Genomic DNA, 15,540 nt, shown 5'->3' on the forward strand with positions numbered 1-15,540 from the left:
TCTCTGAAATGAGTTCCATTCATTCCAATAAGATTGAGTTGTATGTAGTAAGAAAAAGTGAACATCATTGAGATGTTTAACTTTTGGTGCTTGGTAGCAGGATGGGGAAGCTGGTTGAAAAACTTGTTTGACTGTGTATATATTCGCTGACTGGCGGTTTTCCAACGTGATGTTCTTTGTGTTTTGAATTCATAAACCAACTTACTAGGAGTTTATTTGTTTTTTTCCTTAGAATGTAATCGTTAAGCAATTATAATTGCATATTTACTATCAGATTATGGAGGATTAATTCACCGATTGATGTAACAATGACTTTTCCATATATTATAAAGTTATCACAACATCATAGTTGCATTAAAATAACTTTACCACAGCATTTTAAGAATTTTACGTTGATGATTTATTGTCTAAAAAAATGTGCCTATTAGAGCAAATTCAGCAGTTAAAAGTTCTATATGGAAGATCAATAATAGAACAGAAACTGGAACAAACGTGCCCCCAGCAAGCCGTTCTAGTTTTATTTATTCGACCCTTCTGTCAAATTTAAAACTGATCTACAATGCCGTTCTATTTTTTGTAAATTTGAAACACGAGTAAAACACTGCTGGGGCTGCCAGTTTCTCTTGTTATAAAATTTAGATTTAAATTTTGTAACTGACATAAATTATGCATATAGAACTAGAACATTCCTGAACATGCCCTTAAATACTGCTTTTAGTAGTAGGTATATAGTGGTTTTCAGCTGGACATAGAATGCGACGGAATCGTCGCAGGATTGCGAAATAATGAGCGTCAGAACCACTGATGCCAGGTTTGCAGATTGGTATGTAAATTTGCAATTTCGTTTGTTAGCAGACTTTGTAATTAAGTCGACTTTTTTGCAGATTTTCGAAACTTTTATAAACAATCGTCCATTTTAATGACTTTGGCCATTACTGTAGGGTTTTCGTTTGATTTTTTTGTCATACTTCTAAATATTGAGGTCGCATAGGACCATTTCTAATACGCAGACGCCTAAAATTTCACCTGGCATCGCTGCCAGAAAATTGGACAGTTGTTTTAACCCCTTCGCTGTCTGTTGTATTGAAATTAACTAGAATTAGAGCCAAAAGAGAAATTAATCGGCTGTTGCATTGAGGCCAATTGCATTTTCAACTGGTAAAATTCCTTAGCGACAATTGTTATTTCATTGTTCATCGAAAGCATCAACAAATGTATATCTGTCAAAGACGACCACCTTTTTAGAGTAGACAAATAGCACAATCGATTAAAGCACGAGCTTTTGAAAACCAAGGCGTCGATTAATACAAAATATAAATTAAAAGGGAACATACTAAGCACAAAATAATCATTATGTACGATTCAGACGATCCGTCTTCTTTTGTCACAGTCAATCTCCGTCACCGGCACCGTCAACATTAATTACATGCATTCTTATGGAGCCATTCACACGTAACGTCACCGTCACGGAACGTCTTGACGGACGGAACGTGTGAACGTTCCGGTAAAGAAAGTATTAAACTAATTTTGACGGAATCTGCCGTTCCAGTGACGGTGACGAAAGGATGCGGATCGTCAGAATCGTACATTATGTCAAATAAATAGCACACGCTTAAAAAATCCGTGCAAGTTGTAGCCGTAATCTGCCACATACGCATTATCAATATGAATTAATTATGACTGAAGTTTTCTTAATAATAAATAAAAAATTAGTTGTTGTAACGGTCAATTTAAAAAATATTTTTTTCTGGCTTGTGGTCTCGAAGGGGTTGAATCGATGCGAATGACAGTTTCGCTATCTTTGCGGCATTTTGTCGCTATCTTATCGCATCGCAATCTTTTCTAGCCGACAGTGAAAATCACTATATTTTCTAATTTAACTTGCGTGGGGATTTTCGTATGTGATTGTACTTATACTTATTTTTTTTTTTTAATTATAGAGGCTTTAACATCTTAGGTCATTCGCCTCTTCGGACCAGAAAATCGTTCTGACCCTATGTGCGGGGTTGGGAATCGAACCCAGGCGGGCTGCGTGAAAGGCATCGACTATCCCATCACGCTATACCCGTCCCCTCTTATACTTATTGACAATTTGTGTGAATATCAATCCTCTAATCAGAATTTGGCTTTCCGTGCATAGCACTTCAATTTGAACCGCTAGGCAGACGCAATGTTTCTGCTATTTACAGAACACTTTTTTGTTTTGCATCGAAGTGCAATGTCTAGATTGACGTGCCGCACGAAAACGTCGCTTCGACCTTTTCTGGCCGATGCTGGTTCGGTCATTTAGGGGTTAACAAAACTTTGTGCTAGGGCACATTCAATTTGAACTGCTATGCACTGAAGAAGCGTAAACATATTGAAAACGGTTATGTGCCCAAAGATAAATAATAAAGACATGTACGTGCTTATAAATATTTTAAAAAAATGTAGTTCGTTTCCGGTACCTTCTGAAATGACCGCACTCACCGCTTGGTGGAGCGCGAGATTAATTGCATTGTTATCATTTAAACCAAAGTGTGCCATAAAATCTCAATATATACAAATGAGCTACCGAATCGAAAGGGTTCCTACGGTTTGACATTTGCATTATGGATGTATGATGAGAACTCAGCAGTGCAACCAATTTATCACCATTGGTGCCAGATTCACGGAGGACCGTAGATGTGCGCCAAAAATAGATCGTGACTGTCATGTCTGGAAATTCGTTTGTGATGTGCCCTAGCACAAAATTTGATTAACCCCTGAATGATTTATAAGAATCGTTTCATCAATATCACGTCCTGGGTTGGTGGTTCAATGCATTGGACGCTGGTCATACAAGCCAGTTGTCGTATGTTCGAGCGCCGACCTGGAAGGATTCTTAGTGTCAGTAGGATCCATAGTACTAGCAATGCAATGATTCTGTACACTAAGAATCGGCTGCGAAGTCTGTTCAAACAGAAAGGTCAAATTTCACAAAAGGAATGTAATGCCAAGACTTTGCTTTTCATCAATATCACAGAAATATATATCTGCTGGTCTTTTGAACATTATTTCAAGGGTTCGAGGTATTAAAATCGGCGAATTGAAAATATTTTTTCGAGATTTTTTTACCCAGATTGCTTTGAAAATTATGTGTTTTCTTCATCCACAAACAAATACAGAATTTTAACTCACATCCCTAGAATTATGATAAATTGAACATATAAAAACGTACAAAAATTCACCAACAAATCGAGTTGCAAACAATTCGGTCACACTGCTACTTACTGTAGTAAATGGCCTAAAAGTTGGAAATGCAAATGTAGAAATTTGGCAAATATCGTTTTTGTCTCTTTCGACTTAAAAGGTTGCCAACCCTGCACTTGTTGGATTAGGAATAGGTTTTTTAAATGTTCTGAAAAGGAATTTTTTGGAAAGTTGTTTTTATTCTTGCCATTCAAAGCAGTTATAAATTTTGATAAATTACACTGCCATTTTTCTTTAAAAGCAAACGCTGAACTTAACAGATTAATGAGTAGTATTTTAGGCAGCTCGTGCGTGCTTTACTCCTAGAGAAAAACTATACAAATACTGTGAAAACCGACTTTTGAACCGTGACTTGAAGGGCCGAGTGTCGTGTACCGTCGAATCAGTTCGTCGAGATAGCAAAATTGCTGATCCTGGTAGTTGATGGTTAAACATATTTATTTCGACAATTCCGCATCCTCGGGGTCCGGTTCCAGGAGTCCCGGTCCCGGCTTATTAAATCTTTAAAATTTAAACAATTCACAAACAAAAAAATATATATCTCATAGATTGTTATCAAATTTCATTCAGGCCTGAGTTGCGGTTCCAGAGTTGGAAGGTAAAAAATAATAGAAATTTTCAAAACTAATTTCAGTGACGATGCAAACAATTCATTAGTCGTTGGCCCTACGAAACGTTTTCGGTTCCGGAAGCACACTTTCACAAATTTAATCTTAAATGAAAGTCCTCTAAGGCGAAGAGTGTTGAAAATTGCAAACGGTCCTTTGAAATGACGATGCAAAAAACATAAAAACTTTTGAACTATGCTGAAAACTGTTCACTCAAATAAAAATTCACGTTCGTTTCACTTGAAAAATCACGTAAACTAGTTTCAAATGTCAAATTGAATGGTTTACGTGATGAAATTGAATGTTACACGAACATCCCCTAAAATGAATAGAGTCATCACATAAGATTTACGTGAAATGACCAAACGTCAAACAATCTACGTGAATTTCCAGTGTGAAAAACTGGATTTTGAAAATGGCGAACCGTGCCCGTCAAAGTGTGAGTAGTGTAAATATTTGCGAGAAATGTTATTTAACTACAATTTTTTACTACATCGACCGGACCATTCCAGTTTCCATGTGTTCGACTGGACCGAGTGCCTGCGTAAGTTCGGAAGTGTGCCCGCTCCTGTCGAATGCTTCAAACAGGCCGTTGGTCCACCGAAAAACGAGTTCATAATCGGTATGAAGCTAGGGACACTGGACCCATGTAATGCGAACTCAACCTGCATCGGTAGTGTTGTGTGAGTTCTCGGATCTCGACTTCAGCTTCGGTTGGATGGCAGTGACAACAAAACGATTTCTGGAGGCTTGTCGATTCGAGATCCCACGACGTTATTAGTTGCTTTTTATTTTCAACCGTAAAAACTTTATGCTAATTTTCTGAAATAAATATTTTATTTTTCATGGCATTTTGCATTTCCTAGATTTATATAAAAATCTGAAATCTCCCTTTTGACTTCAACCAGTATATAAAATAGTAATTCTCTGGAATCTAAATTTTATATGAACTGATAGGTAAATGTTATATGAGCAGTACATTATATTTCACCTATGAAACACGTGGCTTTTACTGGATTATGCATTAAACAGTTTTTAAATGCCAGTCCATTAAAACCTACGTGAAAAGTAGGGTGGAAAATATTCACCTAACTTTCCACGTAACTATAACATGATTATTATTTTGAGTGTTCCAATATGTAGGTCTTGTTTGTTAATAGGCGAACCAACCGGGTTTGTCTATACCGTTCTCCGGTTTACTTTCCCGAACGTATCAGTAAATATGATTAAAAATTTAACTAGCCTAAAAGTGGGAAATGCAAAAATGTCTGCTGTGGATAAAACCCAAATGACATTGAGCTTCAGAGTTCTTTTGAATTTTAGAGTCAATTCAGACGAAAATAGTGAGGGCACATTGTTTGTCACTTTTCGAAGGTTAATTAAAAGGTACAAGTCATTACCTAAATTACCCTTAAAACACCCTCACTTGAAGATCTAGGTGCAAAATCTAAAAAGTCCATCAAGCACCCTACCCCATACTTGTACAAATGCACATTTCATATCAGAAACTACTATTAAAGAACAAGACAATAATCCAACGGCCTGTATTTCACAGCCACCAATAGGATTGGTGAAATTTTGCGAAATAATCATTTTCAATTACTCAACATAGACGAAATGGATCAAGAATAAATGTCACTCTCAGCACCGTTTGCAAATTATTTGTCTTTAGTCAAATCGAGTAGCAGTTTTTTAGTTCATACTTTCCATACGACAAGTAGGTTTTCAACTTTTCTTACCAAAATCACAGAATTGCGGGAGCAAATGATGTCCTAATGGTAATAAAGTATGTAAATAATAGGGCTGAATGGTCATCCCTTGTGACTGAACAACCAACGTGATTTACCAACACCTTAAAAAAAATTAAATTTACACTTGACGTAAATTCAAGCATACCGCATTTAACATGTAAAAATAAATATTTTTGTCTGAGTAGATATCAAATTCAGCTAAATTAGCAGATAAGTTAATGATAAACATGCTTTTAGATGGTAATTGAAGAGTGTTCCGAGATAAGTGATCGTCTCGGACGATGGTGATGTAGGCCTTGGATGATGAGAATAAATCCACCGATAGTTAGGAGAGCAACTACTTTATTCTACGGGTTATAACGAACAACTGAACTATATTTGATCTACAGGCGCAAATTAATAAAAACTAATACATTCAAACATTGGTTTCATCGACAATTACGTATTCTAGCTAATACAAATAATAAGGTGTTATCACTTCAGAAACTGATATAGTATGGTGGCGATGGATTGTACATAAACATCCCCACGCCCCTGAAGTTACTTCTTCTTCAGTAGCTCATGTTGACATTTCTTCAGTAGCTGTCGGTAGTAAGCATAACTTCTCCACAGGACGTACGTAAACTCCGCTAGCTGTCTTAACTGTCACCACACGTGTCACTCCATCTGGTCCTGGATGTGCTTCATAAACACGGCCTAGTGTCCATCGATACGGTGGAGAGTTATCATCTTTTACGATTACCAGTCTTCCAACATCGATGCGTACAGGAGGTTTCCAGCGTTTCATACGTCCTTGTAGCTGACATAAATATTCGGTTTTCCAACGAATCCAAAAATGTTGCAGGCGTTGTTGAACTGCTTGCCAGTATCGTAGTCGACCTTCAGGAATAACACAATAATCACGATCCGGAGCAGACTGCAATGATGCCCCTATGAGAAAATGAGCTGGAGTTAACGGTTCCAAGTCGGTAGGATCATCAGAAAGCGCTGTTATCGGTCTAGAGTTCAGGCAGCCCTCCACTTGCGTAAGTAAAGTTTGTAAGTCCTCAAACGAAACTGGATTCGACCCAAGCACCTTCAGTAAATGAGCTTTTGCTGAGCGAACGGCTGCCTCCCACAATCCTCCAAAGTGTGGGGCACTGGGGGGATTGAAGTGCCAGTGTATTCCTTCACTAGAACATTCTCTCATAATCGGTTCGTAGTATTCTTTCGTCCGCAGATTCCGTAAGAGTTCTAAAAGTTGATTCCTCGCTCCAACAAAATTTCGCCCATTGTCGGAGTACATATCAGATGGTTTTCCTCGTCGAGAAATAAACCGACGAAGAGCTTGAATGAATCTTTCAGAAGACATATCTGATACCAGTTCCATGTGTACCGCCTTTGTTGTCATGCAAATGAATAGAGATACGTATGCCTTAACTGCGACTCTTCGCGGCCCAGGTCGGTAGAAAACGGGTCCAAAATAATCAACACCTGTCTTAGAGAAAGCACGAGCAGGTGTGACACGTACTGATGGCAAATCTCCCATGAATTGCTGAATAGCCGTTGGACGGAAACGAAAGCATGTTACACAATTATGGACTATATTTCGCGCAATATTGCGACCACCTAAAGGCCAAAATCGTAGACGAATTGTTGCGAGAAGTAGCTGAGGTCCTGCATGTAATAAACGTTTATGATAATGCAATATAAGCAACCGTGTAAATTGGTGTCTCCCAGGTAACACCATAGGGTGTTTCATTTCCTCTGTTTGCTGTGAATGAGACAGCCTCCCACCAACTCGAATAGTTTGATCATGTTTTGAGATGAACGGGTTGAACCATTTTATACTCGAAGAACGAGATACGCATCCATCCTTATTTAGCATTTTCAATTCTTGCTCGAATGTTTCTTCTTGTACTCGGCGAACTAATGCATACTCTGCCTGCTTTAACTCTTCACTGGTTAGAAAGCCAACCTTCAATTTCTTACCGTCCAGCTTATGTTTCAAATTGGTGAAATATCGACGCCAATATGCAGTTTTCCGAAGAAGATCAGTATAACTAGAAAATGATTGAATATATTCCTTGCAAAATTCCTTTCCCTTTGATACCGTCAGTGCCACTAATGTGCGCCTCCTTTCATTATGGTTACTCTGTGTGAAAGATAGTTCCGGCTGCTCAGGCCAATTAGATGAATCTTCTCTAAGCCAACTCGGTCCATGCCACCATAATACGCTGTTCACTATTTCTTCTGGAAACATTCCTCGGGATATTAAATCAGCCGGGTTTTGATTCCCCGGAACATGTAACCACTGACCTAGTTCAGTTAGTGTTTGAATTCTTGAAACACGGTTAGCTACAAAGGCTGTCCATGTGGCAGGAGGAGCTTTCAGCCACTGCAAGACTGTCGTAGAGTCAGAACCGTGAAAAAACCACTCGCCCTTCGAATCTTATCGCCGTTTTAACCTTCTCGAATAATTCCGCTGCAACTAAGCCCCCACAAAGCTCCAACCGTGGCAATGATTGAGTCTTCAAAGGTGCGACCCGTGACTTTGAAGCCATCAAGGAAACCATCATCTGGTCAGATGTATCTATAGTTTTCAAATAAAGGCAGGCTCCGTATGCCCTTTCACTGGCGTCACAAAAGACATGAATCTCCTGTTCAATTGTTCTAGGCAGTACCACACAACGCGGAATCCTGATGTTATCTAGAGCTGGCAGTTGAGCGTAATACCTCCTCCAGTCGAATTCGATTGCTGAAGGGAGCAATTCGTCCCAATCTAGCCGGGCACCATTCGTTCCGGGCAAAGTCCAAAGAAGTTGCATAAACAGCTTGGCCATTGTTATTGCAGCTCCTACTAATCCCATGGGATCAAATAGCATCGCAATGATAGATAACACCTTCCGCTTCGTGAGCCTTTCTGTGATTTCCACGATTGGTATATTGAAGTGCAGCTTCAGTGCATCCGTTCCAGGAAACCAAGAAAGTCCCAATGTCCTTACAGCTGGATCAGGGTCTAACTCTACCGCCGAATCATGTATTGCCATATCTTCCTTTGGTATGCCCTGAAGTACGGCTGGGCAATTAGAAGCCCATTTTCTTAGATGGAATCCTCCTTTGTACATCATGGAAACTAGTTGCTTATTCAATTCCAATGCAGATTTCATATCGTTAGAGCCCGAAATAAGATCGTCCATATAAACGTCTTCTCGTACAGATTTGGATGCTAAAGGGTACTCCGATGCTTCATCCTGCGCTAGCTGCTGCAATGTATGTGTGGCTTAATAAGGCGCAGACTTGGTTCCGTATGTTACTGTAATCAGTTCGTACGTCGATGGAGTATCGTTGGAATCAAATCGCCATAGTATGTTTTGCAACCACCTGTCATCCGCTGCGATCAAAACCTGCCGCGTTCGACTTCGAAATATTATTGAACGAAGGTCGTCCTGAATAACTGGTCCGGCTATCAAACAATCGTTTAAGGAGACACCAGTGTTAGTCTTACAGGATGCGTCAAACACTACTCTGACTTTAGTAGTGGTACTATTCTCTTTTACGACAGGATGATGTGGCAAGTAAAGGCGTTTGTGATGGGAATCTGCATTGATATCAACCTTTTTCATATGTCCCAAACATAAATATTCCTTCAAAAACTCGTCGTATCTTTCCTTCAGTATCGGATTATTATTCAAGCGCCGTTCCAATGCAAATAACCTGTTCAATGCAATTTCCTTGGACTCTCCCAGTTTCGTCATAACTTGTTCATTCTTCGGTAAGGTCACGATATACCTTCCATCGACTTCTCGTTGGGTTGTTCTTGTAAATTGTCTTTCACATCGTATCTCCTGCGGCGACATATTATTACTACATTGGATTTCTTCACAGGACCAAAATCTGGGAAGAAGTTCCTCCAAAGGTGTAGTTGCAGCTATGTTACAAACCCTAGGAGAGTTGTATGATATTTTTGTATATTCTCCGGCCACTACCCAGCCGAAGACGGAATCATCCAGATTTGGTAAGCCGTCGCCCAATCCCATGAGCTTTCCAGTATTGAATATTTCGAAAAATGAGCCTCCGCCTAATATCAAATCAATTGGATTTGATCGATTAAATTCTATATCTGCAAGCCATATGTAGTTGGGGATTTTCCAATCGGCAACATCGATATCCGAAATTGGAAGCTTCACCGTAATTTTCGGGAGCACTAGTAATGGCAGTGATCGCGAAAAGTTCCTTGTTCTGGATGAAACAGTCAACTGTACTTCGTATTTGGCCAATATTTCTGATTGACCAATTCCAACTACAGGAACTTGTACCTTGTTTTGTTGTAGCTTGAATTGTTGACAAAGCCGACGAGAAATGAAATTGCATTGAGATCCCGAATCTAACAATGCCCTTGCAGTAGTATGGTATCCCGCTTCGTCTTGTACCGTTACCATCACCGTTGCCAATAATACCTTGGGTGTCGAAACGCAATGCGAAGAATGTTCAGAATTATCGACCGCTGCCGTATGAGCTACCCTTTGCTCCGATGCTCCAACCGAATTAGGTTTCCTTTCGGGAACTTCTACTGAGTCAATCAATGTGTTGTTCTGCGTAGATTCAACATCATGCCTTATTCTGCTACTGTTCTGCGTTTTAAAACAAACCATGGTATGATGTCGTGCCTTGCAATTCTTGCATGAAACTCTCGAATTGCAGTCCTTAGCCTGATGTCCCTTGTGAAAGCAATTGCGGCATAAGGAATGGGTCCTTAATAAACCTTCTCTTTCCGAAACAGACGACTGCCCGAATACGGCACATTTGTACAAAAGGTGAGACTCTGGGCAAGCCGGACATTTAAAGCTATTCTGATGAACCGCACTATAACTAGCTTGTTGCTGTTGGAAGGGCCGCTGTCTTTTAATTGGCTGAGGAGGTTCTGACCGTTGTTCTAATCCTCTAGTCGGTAATGCCTCCAACACTCGAACACGACGCGTAAGAAAGTCGATGAGATCTTTAAGAGATTCTGTTTCCTTCGCTGAAATATATTCTTCCCAACTCCTGCGAGTATTACTATCTAATTTCGAACTTAGTATGTGTAAAAGCAGCAGGTCCTTATAGTCACAAGGTTGTACCAGCTGATCTAATGTTTTTAAGATCCTTTCGAAGCCTTCCAACAATGAATGCAATTCAGAAGCAGACTCTTTCCTTAATAACTGCAGATCGAAAATGCCTGAATTTGCTTCCGTTTTATAATCTTGAGGTTTGAATACCGCTTCACAAGCAGTTCCCAGGCTGTTAGATAGTTTGCGGAAGTAATCGGTAGTGCTTCGATTACCGCCAATGCTTCACCTTGCAACTGGCTACGTAAATAATGTAACTTTTCAACATCAGGCAACTCCGTCTGCCAGTGAATTAAAGACGTATATAAGTCTCTGAAACTTATCCACTCATCCATGTTTCCGCTAAACTTTGGAAGCGTAATTTGTGGAAGCCGTACATGCGGAGCAGAACCATGCGCAAACGAGACATTTGTTCTTGAGGTTTGATCAAGAATTGGTGCCTCGTTTAGCAATTTATACTTATCCATTAAGTAGGATTTATCGTCGTAGAATCGATTTTCATATACACTCCGTTCCTCCATTATCGCCGAGGGGTCTATTGAAAATTCATCGTGTGACAGTATTTCATTTATCGTGTCGTTTATTTGCTCCCATAGTGTATCGAGGCGTTCCAATCGAACTTGTATTTCACTTGGTGTGACGTCATCGTGGAACCGTTCAACGAAGCCGTGTATATTATCGAATGATGCTTGCAGTCCTTTCAATCGAGTAGTAATGGCCCGCAATGACGGTCCTTTTTTCGATGATGTTGATTTTGACATTTTGCAGAAGTCTCGAACAACCAGAAAGGAAACAAATAGTTGTAGTATAGATCGTTTGTTCAAGCTTCGACAAGGACATATACAATGTAGCACTTACTTTTGAAGAATTATTATCCCACGAAGTCCTTGACGAAAGCGTAATTGTGCTGACGTAGAATCGAATCGGTGCTGAATCTGCCCTTAGCGCGAACAGTCGAGTTCTCCAGTGGTTATGTACCGAAGATTGTGTAAGTTTGGATTGTAGCAGTGATAAAATAAGATGGTATAGTATCGAATTGTTCGTCCAAGCTTCGGCTGGGACATATACTGTGTAATTTTTACCTGAGCAACAATAATTTCCGCAAAATCCCAAACCGACCAAAACTTGTAATATTTGATGTATTATGCCAACCGTAATGTTATATATCTTCCGTTTGATGATCCAACCCAAGCCGACTTTATTGGTTATCCATTGTTCCCGCCAGTACTGTAGCGTCTCAATCGTGTACAGCCGAAAACAATGGCACTTCCATGCATTGAAATGTGGTGATAAAGTGATGAAAATGACCAACCAGCATCCAAATCAAGCCGAATGCACTGGTTCTGATTCCTCGGTGTCTTCGACCATCCGGTTCGAAGGACCTTATGTTCCGAGATAAGTGATCGTCTCGGACGATGGTGATGTAGGCCTTGGATGATGAGAATAAATCCACCGATAGTTAGGAGAGCAACTACTTTATTCTACGGGTTATAACGAACAACTGAACTATATTTGATCTACAGGCGCAAATTAATAAAAACTAATACATTCAAACATTGGTTTCATCGACAATTACGTATTCTAGCTAATACAAATAATAAGGTGTTATCACTTCAGAAACTGATATAGTATGGTGGCGATGGATTGTACATAAACAAAGAGAATGGCGACGCTCTTCTCATGTGCATCTATAGAAACGTAAATTTACATGATTTTGTTTAAGTGTGTATGCAAAATTAATTTATATTCCTATGAATAACACAATATGATAGATAGAGCGTGCTTCTTTAGAATAATTTGATTACAATGTTTTAATTCGTTCGGTGACCGTTATGTCGTTTACGCTTGATTGATACATACACAGATAAAAATATTTTGTGATTTTACATTCATTTTCATGCACATATTTGGAGCAGGCAATTGAATGGAAATTTACATTACAAAACGAAGCGGTTTGTAAATATACAGTCTTGTTCAATGAAAAACTAAATAAATTTTAATGTAATTTTACATCAATCATGGTTTTAAATCAGTTTCAACTGATGTCTATTTCATAATACTATCGGTTTACATGTAGTGTAAGTTTCATCTTTTCTTTCTGTGTACTAAAAAAATATAATCACATCATAGTTACGTAAAAAGCTATGTGAATATTCTCCACCCTACTTTTCACGTAGTTTTTTATGGACTGGCATATATTAGCTCTTTAGTGTGTAACCTTGTAAGAGTTATGTGTTTCATAAATAAAATTCAGTAGGTGTTCATATCACATTTACCTTCTGGATAGACAATAGCTATTTTAAATATTGGTAGATGCCATATGTAGTTGAAATGTATTTCACTTAATATTGCCTTAACATTTACGTCAAGTAATGTCAGTTTAAAATTTTTACGACAAGTAATGTCAATTTAGAATTTTTCCACGTGTTTGGCTTCGCCGCTTAAATTGACGCTATGCATAAGCTTTGTAAAACAATTAATTTGAGCCTGAGTTTGTGAAAATCGGTCACGTTCTATCTGAGGAAAGTAAGTAAGTAATCAGCTTAGTTGTTTCGTTTCTTTATAGCGTGTACAAAATTAAACAAAGATCGTTGAGTGTTTTGTTTGTAAAGGCGAGTTGTGTTTTCTTTTTCCGTATCAGCTCGTACTGGTTTTGTATCGTCATTTTTTATGGTGGTTTGAAAGCTTTGGCACTCATCGCCCTGTAATTGCGGAACCGGAAGTAAGTTCCGACTGAAATTTCACAGTAGTTTTTGAAACAATATGAGCTTCAATTTAAATCAAGATTTGTGAAAATCGTTTCAAGCATCGCTGAGAAATCGAAGTGAATTCTACTTTCGGAGTTTTACTTCACTATCTGTTTCCGGAACTGGAAATGGTAATATTAATACCTAATCAAGTTTTTATACTCGCAAATTAATAAACTTTGCAAACTAGAAGAATTAATCAATCAGTTTTATGAAATTTGTACTTGTGTTTGCCATCGTTTATGAAAAAACGTGCTTAATCTACCTAGCAATAAGATGATACCTTTTCTTTATCAACCGGCATGTGCTTTTTACATGAATATTCTTTGGTGTTTTAGTTCTCATGATATTATTTTAATGACCGTTGTTTCAAGCGGAAATTTCAGATTTTAATCACACATTATCCTGTAGTGTCGAAACTGCAAATCGGATCGTATTTGAATCTAAACGTGTGACAATCGATTGAACATTCCATGAGGTCTAGAAGTAAGTTCCAGGGTAGAGTTTAACCCAAAACGATTTGACGAATAAATTGCAATAGTTTTTAGTACAACTTTGAAGCTTTGAAGCTCCCTGTAGTTCCAGTATCGGAAGTCAGAATCGGATAAAATTAGCCTATTTCATATGGGACCATAAGTTCTTTAGTTTGAATTATTTGTTTTTGAAATTCGATTTTTTTAGAATACGATTGTGCTTTGGAAAACGATTCGATACTGGGTGTTATGTTCTTCCAGTATTCATTACTGTCAGTAGCTTAAATCAATATAATTATGCAATTGTTTTCAACCTGAAAATGCTGCCATCTTTGCCATCATCTGATATTTTATATGTCATATTTAAACGATTATGTTGCCAAAAACGAACCGTGCTAAAATCGGTCCGAGGCAAAATGTAATGAAAAAGGACGTTGTACACAGTCTTTTTGGTACTTAGAAACAAATGTATGTAACAGTATAAAAAATTGTGTTTCACCTAGCTCCCAAGCATTGCTTTGTCATACAGCGCTCAAAAATTCTACTACTGGAATAAGGAAAAAAATCGCTTACACAAAAATATCGATATCTCCGTTAAAAATGGACGGATTTTAACAATGTATGGCTTGTTGGATAGGTATTACCATGCGAAACCTACGTCTAAAAATATATTCTGTTTTCAAGGTCAATTGTGACAGATATTGTCAAAATAATTTTGACCTAAAACTTCGTATAACTCAAAAAGTATACATCTGGTCTCAAAACCATTCAATAGCGTTCTGGGTGACGGGAAGACCTTTCAATTGCGACTAGTTTGGTCGATATCGGTCCAGCCATCTCTGAGATCTCGATCTCTTAGTTGACAATTTTAATTCTATACCTATTTTTTATATTTATAAAAAAGGGTAAAAACACATGAAATTGAAATGTTCTAAAGAATTTTAAATAATTTTAAGGCCTTTCGTTTGATTCTCAGTTTGTGATAATCGGTCAAGCTATGAGGGGCGATGATGGAGCAACGAAAACTGTTAATGGCGATCGTTATCGAGCCATGATAAATGATTTTGTGATTCCCATTGTTCATGAAAATTGTTTGAATGGCTACTGATTTCAACAGGATGGTGCAACATGCCATACAGCTTGACTAACAATCGATTTGTTACGATCATTGTTCCCCGGACTAGTCATATCAAAAACGGTGATTTTGAATGGTTCCCGAGATTACCTGATTTGAAGACTCTGTGAAGCTATTTGAAATCTTAGGTATAAGCTGATAAACGTCGAAAATAGGGCACATTTTGTACTCATTGCCAAAGGTGGCAATTTACGCTATATCATTTTCAATTTTTTGTTAAGAAACAAATGCTTTCACTTTAAATGGCCCACTCTGTAGAACCTTAAACAAACTATTCGACGTCAACATTTCATAAGGTCACATAAACCAATGAGAGATTCTCTTTGTTTACTTTCTCTTTTGTTAATATCTCCTTAATATTCACGTGTACTTACAAAATATTCATGAAAAACGAAAGACAATACCTCCAGGTTTCTAACAGTACCAAATATGTAGCGAATGTTTGTATAATAACGCAGATATAGTCGAAAGAGAAAGTAAACAAAGAGACACTCTCAATTATTTTTAG

General features: G+C 38.2%; 2 protein-coding genes across 2 annotated transcripts; both read right to left on the minus strand.

The window, feature by feature from the left end:
• Positions 1 to 8,853: 8,853 nt before the first annotated feature.
• On the minus strand, positions 8,854 to 10,224 carry LOC131434175 (uncharacterized). Its single transcript, XM_058600829.1, has one exon. The coding sequence runs from the start codon at positions 10,222 to 10,224 to the stop codon at positions 8,854 to 8,856; it is 1,371 nt and encodes a 456-aa protein (XP_058456812.1).
• Positions 10,225 to 10,763: 539 nt separating this feature from the next.
• Positions 10,764 to 11,438, minus strand: LOC131434176 (uncharacterized). Its single transcript, XM_058600830.1, has one exon. The coding sequence runs from the start codon at positions 11,436 to 11,438 to the stop codon at positions 10,764 to 10,766; it is 675 nt and encodes a 224-aa protein (XP_058456813.1).
• Between the last annotated feature and the right edge of the window lie 4,102 nt (positions 11,439 to 15,540).

The sequence above is a fragment of the Malaya genurostris genome, chromosome 3, assembly GCF_030247185.1.
Source record: "Malaya genurostris strain Urasoe2022 chromosome 3, Malgen_1.1, whole genome shotgun sequence".
Taxonomy (NCBI): Eukaryota; Metazoa; Arthropoda; class Insecta; order Diptera; family Culicidae; genus Malaya; species Malaya genurostris.

What these genes read in the sequence shown, in the direction of transcription:
- LOC131434176 (XM_058600830.1), bottom strand. Translation starts at nt 11,438, where the DNA reads ATGTCAAAATCAACATCATCGAAAAAAGGACCGTCATTGCGGGCCATT.
- LOC131434175 (XM_058600829.1), bottom strand. Translation starts at nt 10,224, where the DNA reads ATGGTTTGTTTTAAAACGCAGAACAGTAGCAGAATAAGGCATGATGTT.